This window comes from Suricata suricatta, chromosome 6 (genome assembly GCF_006229205.1).
Source record: "Suricata suricatta isolate VVHF042 chromosome 6, meerkat_22Aug2017_6uvM2_HiC, whole genome shotgun sequence".
NCBI classification, from domain to species: Eukaryota; Metazoa; Chordata; class Mammalia; order Carnivora; family Herpestidae; genus Suricata; species Suricata suricatta.
Window position 1 is genome coordinate 50,018,663 of NC_043705.1, and position 4,459 is coordinate 50,023,121.

General features: G+C 49.1%; 1 protein-coding gene across 1 annotated transcript in view; it reads left to right on the top strand.

The window, feature by feature from the left end:
- The first annotated feature begins 3,401 nt into the window (after nt 1-3,401).
- Nucleotides 3,402-4,459, top strand: part of MAP1B (microtubule associated protein 1B) — a 94,001-nt gene continuing 92,943 nt past the window's right edge. Inside the window, exon 1 of the mRNA XM_029942409.1 lies at nt 3,402-3,662. Within this exon, the coding sequence (XP_029798269.1) occupies nt 3,479-3,662 (184 nt within the window). The 5' untranslated portion in view covers nt 3,402-3,478. The remainder of the gene's footprint in view (nt 3,663-4,459) is intronic.

The following is a 4,459-nucleotide window of genomic DNA, read 5'->3' on the forward strand; positions in this document are numbered from 1 at the left end:
GCCGTGAGCACAGAGCCCAATGTGGGGCTTGAATTCACGAACCTTGAGGTCATGACCCAAGCTCAAGTTGGATGGTCAACCAACTGAGCCATTCAGGCGTCCCTATAATAGCATTTTTAAAATGGAAGTCTAAACCATATAGATAGATAGACCTTTTAAAGAGATGGGATGGGTGGGGACTACTTTTCTAGTTTGTAGTGTTTTTTAACATTCTATACTAATTTCAGAGGTGTTGGTAGTTATGACCAACTTGATGTCACCTGCACATTTTATTTTTATTAAATTAAATAAATGTTTTCTGTTTTTTATTATTTTTGAGAGACAGAGAGAGACAGCACAAGCAGGGGAGGGTAAGGGAGAGAGGGAGATACAGAATCAGAAACAGGCTCCAGGCTCTGAGCTAGCTGTCAGCACAGAGCCCGACGCGGGGCTCGAACCCACAAAGTGGGTGAGATCATGACCTGAGCTGAAGCAGGATGCTCAACCGACTGAGCCACCCAGGCACCCCTCACCTACACATTTAAAAAAATGTTTATTTAGGGGCGCCTGGGTGGCTCAGTCGGCTAAGCGTCTGGCTTCGGCTCAAGTCATGATCTCAGGGTTCATGAGTTCGAGCCCCATGTCCGACTCTTTGCTGACAGCTAGCTCAGAGCCTGGAGTCTGTCTTCAGATTCTGTGTCTCCCTCTCTCTCTGACCCTCCTCTGCTCATGCTGTCTTTCTCTTTCTCTCTCAAAAATAAATAATAAAAAAACATTTTAAAGTGATTTAAAAAGTTTATTTAATTTTGAGAAAGAGAGAGAGAGAGAGAGAGACAGAGAGAGAGAGAGAGAGAGACAGAGAGAGAGACAGAGAGAGAGAGGGAGACAGAGAATCCCAAGCAGGCTCTGCAATGTTAGCACAGAGCCTGATGTAGGGCTTGAACTCAGGAACTGTGAGATCATGACTGAAGCCAAAATCAAGAGTCAGACGCTTAACTGACAGAGCCACCCAGATGCCCTTCACCTACACATTTTGTGAGAATGCTTTTACTCCATTGCCCAGCAAACTGGGACAAAACAGGTGTATTCATTAACCATGCCTTGAATGCTTATTATTCCAACCACTGTATCAGATACTTACACATTATATCATTTACACTTTTCTTACAACGTTACCCACACATTTATAAAGCTATTATTCTCCCTAGCATACTAATGAAGAGGCTGGAGATCAAGAAGAATAAGTTACTTGCCCAAAGTTACAAACCTGTACAGTAGCAGTCAGCATCTCTAGTCTGTTTTCTGTCATTATGTTTCTATTTTTCAAAGTCTGGGTGATGACTCCCGTGGTTCATGGTCATGGCATTTAATTGGGCTGACTCACAGTAAGAAAGCTCCTCTGTTATTTTCATCCAACCTTCTGTTATGGCATGAAGAACAACTCAGTTAGATGGATCTTCATGCTTCTCTGACACTTGCTAATCTCTGTTTTTAACCTAAAAAGAGTACACCGCAGGGTCAGAGTCTTCAAATAACAGTGTATAGCAGAAATTACATCACATTATCTGATTTGCATTATGTTCATTCTTAAGGATACCTTCTATTTATTGTTATTAGTGTTTCCATTTATATAACAGGAAAGAATTTCATTAAAAAATAAATCTAGGTAAAAGGAATAGACCTAAAGCTAATCAGTATATAAATAAAAGTAATGGTGGTTCAGAGAAAGAGAGGACAATCCGTAAACGACAGGGGACTCCACTAGCTGACCTCTGGGAACCAATGCTCCTTGGCAGAACTCATCCTCCAAGTATGGGCTTTGGTGCTGGCCTGACCTCCCTAACAGAAACGGAATGCCTTCTTTAGACCAAGAAGTGATCTCTTACTATCTCACTTCAGAACTCTTTGTCACTGTTCACTGGTGAATATGGCTCAGCAGTGAGCTTGTCACAGACCTCAACTGCTATGGGCCAGATGGTATCTTATTCCCCATTGATCAGACTGGCATGTAGAAAGGAATCATGGCCTGTGGCTGCCTACCATATCTCTCATGCCAAGGTTTCAGGAAAGAGCTAAGAGCAAAGAGTTTATCACCAATAAGCCATGCAGGTTAATAGGTAAGACAATAGGCTAATTTGGAAATCTTAGCATATCCAGGTGATTTTTTTTTACTAATATGCTTTCTAGTATTAAAAACTATATTGACTAGCCTAATTTCCATCCAGTCCTCTTTCTTAAGTCTCTAATTCCTCAGTCTTTAATAGTAGGTAGACTTTGTCCCTTCTCCACCACCATGACCCCTTTCTTGGGACAGAAGCTATGTTCAGTAGATCTGTAGAAATGGCTGTAGATGGGCTGCCTTTAAACATTTTAATGTGTTCTAAACACAAAGGCAATAAAAATTCCCAACGCTACATATATTTTTAAAGATATCATTGTCACATGAAATAATTTTGCCTGTGTGTTCCCTAGGGAACTGAAAGTCCATTATAGTCACTGCAATCCTGCTGGGGTAGAGACATTATCTTCTCTTAACTCTTTGTTATGACTGATGCTATCTGTTCAGCATATTAAGAAAAGAAATCTGTATCTAGAAAAATGCATCTGTATTCCTACCATTTTCCGTGAGTATCATGAAGCCAGTACTTTATTTATTTTTTACCATCGGGACTTGACAGAGTAGTGTCCAAAGACTAAACAATATTAGGCATAGGTTTTGCATTTTTGATGTATTAAGTCAAGGTGGTAAATATAGGTAAATGTCTTCTTAAGTCCACAAGGTCAAAGAAAAAGCAGGTTCCATTTTCCTGGGCGGGGTACCTTCCGCACTACGCTCGCTGTGCTATCACAGCACCTGAGAATCTGGTTTCATCACAGGCGGAGACACTAGTTAGAGGCCTTGACTAGTGCACCTCGTACAAGGTAAATATCCACACGGTGATAATGAAAACCCAGCCCGTGCTCCGGCACTAGCGGGCTGGGTGTCTTCAGCCGGCAATGGGTGTGTGGGGGGTGTAGACGGGGAGTGTTTTCTCCCTTCACCGCTGCAGCAGGGGCGCTTAGGGTCCCCCAGGCCCTTGACTCGCGGCCCTGCCCTGACCATTGTCCGCACACCTCTTCCCTCCAGCTTCCGGGCCGCGGGCGAGATGATTTGCTGCAGATGACATCAGCCCTGGGCCAACGGCTGGAAGAGCGGAGGCAGCCACCGCGTGAGGATGTGCCGGGTGGTCCTTTCCTCCTCCTCTTCCTCCTCCTCCCGGCTCCGAGCCTAGTCTCCATATAAAAGCGGCGCCGCCTCCCAGCCCTCTCACACTCCCCGCTCCTCTCCGCCGCGCGCACTGGGAGAGGGCGGAGGGGGAGGCGGCGCACAGCGCCAGGAGGAGGGGGGACGCAGGGGGCGGAGCGGAGACAGCACCTTCGGTGATAATCCTTTCTCCTGCCGCAGAGGAGAGGAGCGGCGGGAGCGGGACACTTCGCCGAGGCATAGCGGGCCGGCAGGATGGCGACCGTGGTGGTGGAAGCCACCGAGCCGGAGCCATCCGGCAGCATTGCCAACCCGGCGGCATCCACCTCGCCCAGCCTGTCGCATCGCTTCCTCGACAGCAAGTTCTACCTGCTGGTGGTCGTCGGCGAAATCGTGACCGAGGAGCACCTACGGCGCGCCATCGGCAACATCGAACTCGGTAAGAGGCCCTGCGTCCCCAGGGGACGCGCTCGAGGAGACTGGCAAACGCGACCCCACCCAGGGCGCGGACGGCTGCCCCCCTCCTCTGGCGGCGCCCCGCACCCACACCTCTCTCCGCCACCTCCCGCACTCTGTCCGGACTCTTTCTTGGGCTCATTTCGGAGAATAATTCGAATTGTTAGATTTGAGTCCCAGTGAGAGAGCCTCTCCTAACCTTGAGGGATGTGTCACCAGGCTGGGTCCGCAGACCTGACTGGCCACCGCCTCTCTCCCTAAATGAAATGCAGGTGTCAAAGGAGCGGCTGCCACAATAAAGCCCAAACCGCAGGGAGCAAACGGGGGTGGGGGTTGATGCAAACACCCCATTCAGCCCTCGTCTGTCCCCCGAAAGATGCTGGGACTCCCCTCTTCCCCTTGCCGGCAGATCCGAGGCTGAAGCATCATGTGCCAGGGCCCGCATGGGAATCATCCTCACCACAGCCACCTCAGCCCCGGAGAAATGCTTTTTCCGGCTTAAACCTACCGATTTGTTCTTTCCTTGCAATGACTAGGCTAGTCCTGGGGCCACGCCCGCTTTCCCTCCCGCTCCCCCCCCCCCCACCCGGGACGCAGAGATGGAGAACCTCCCGCGCTTGATTCCCAGACGGCGCCCGTCGCGCCACCGCCCCTGGGACACTGGTTGCAGCTTTCAGAAAGGACAATGGGACCCCAAGTTGCGGGGTGGGGCTTCTTTCAAAAGTCTCAGCCTTGGTAGTGATGGCTTAGGGGGAAGGGGGGCGGTGGTTAGCGGGTACG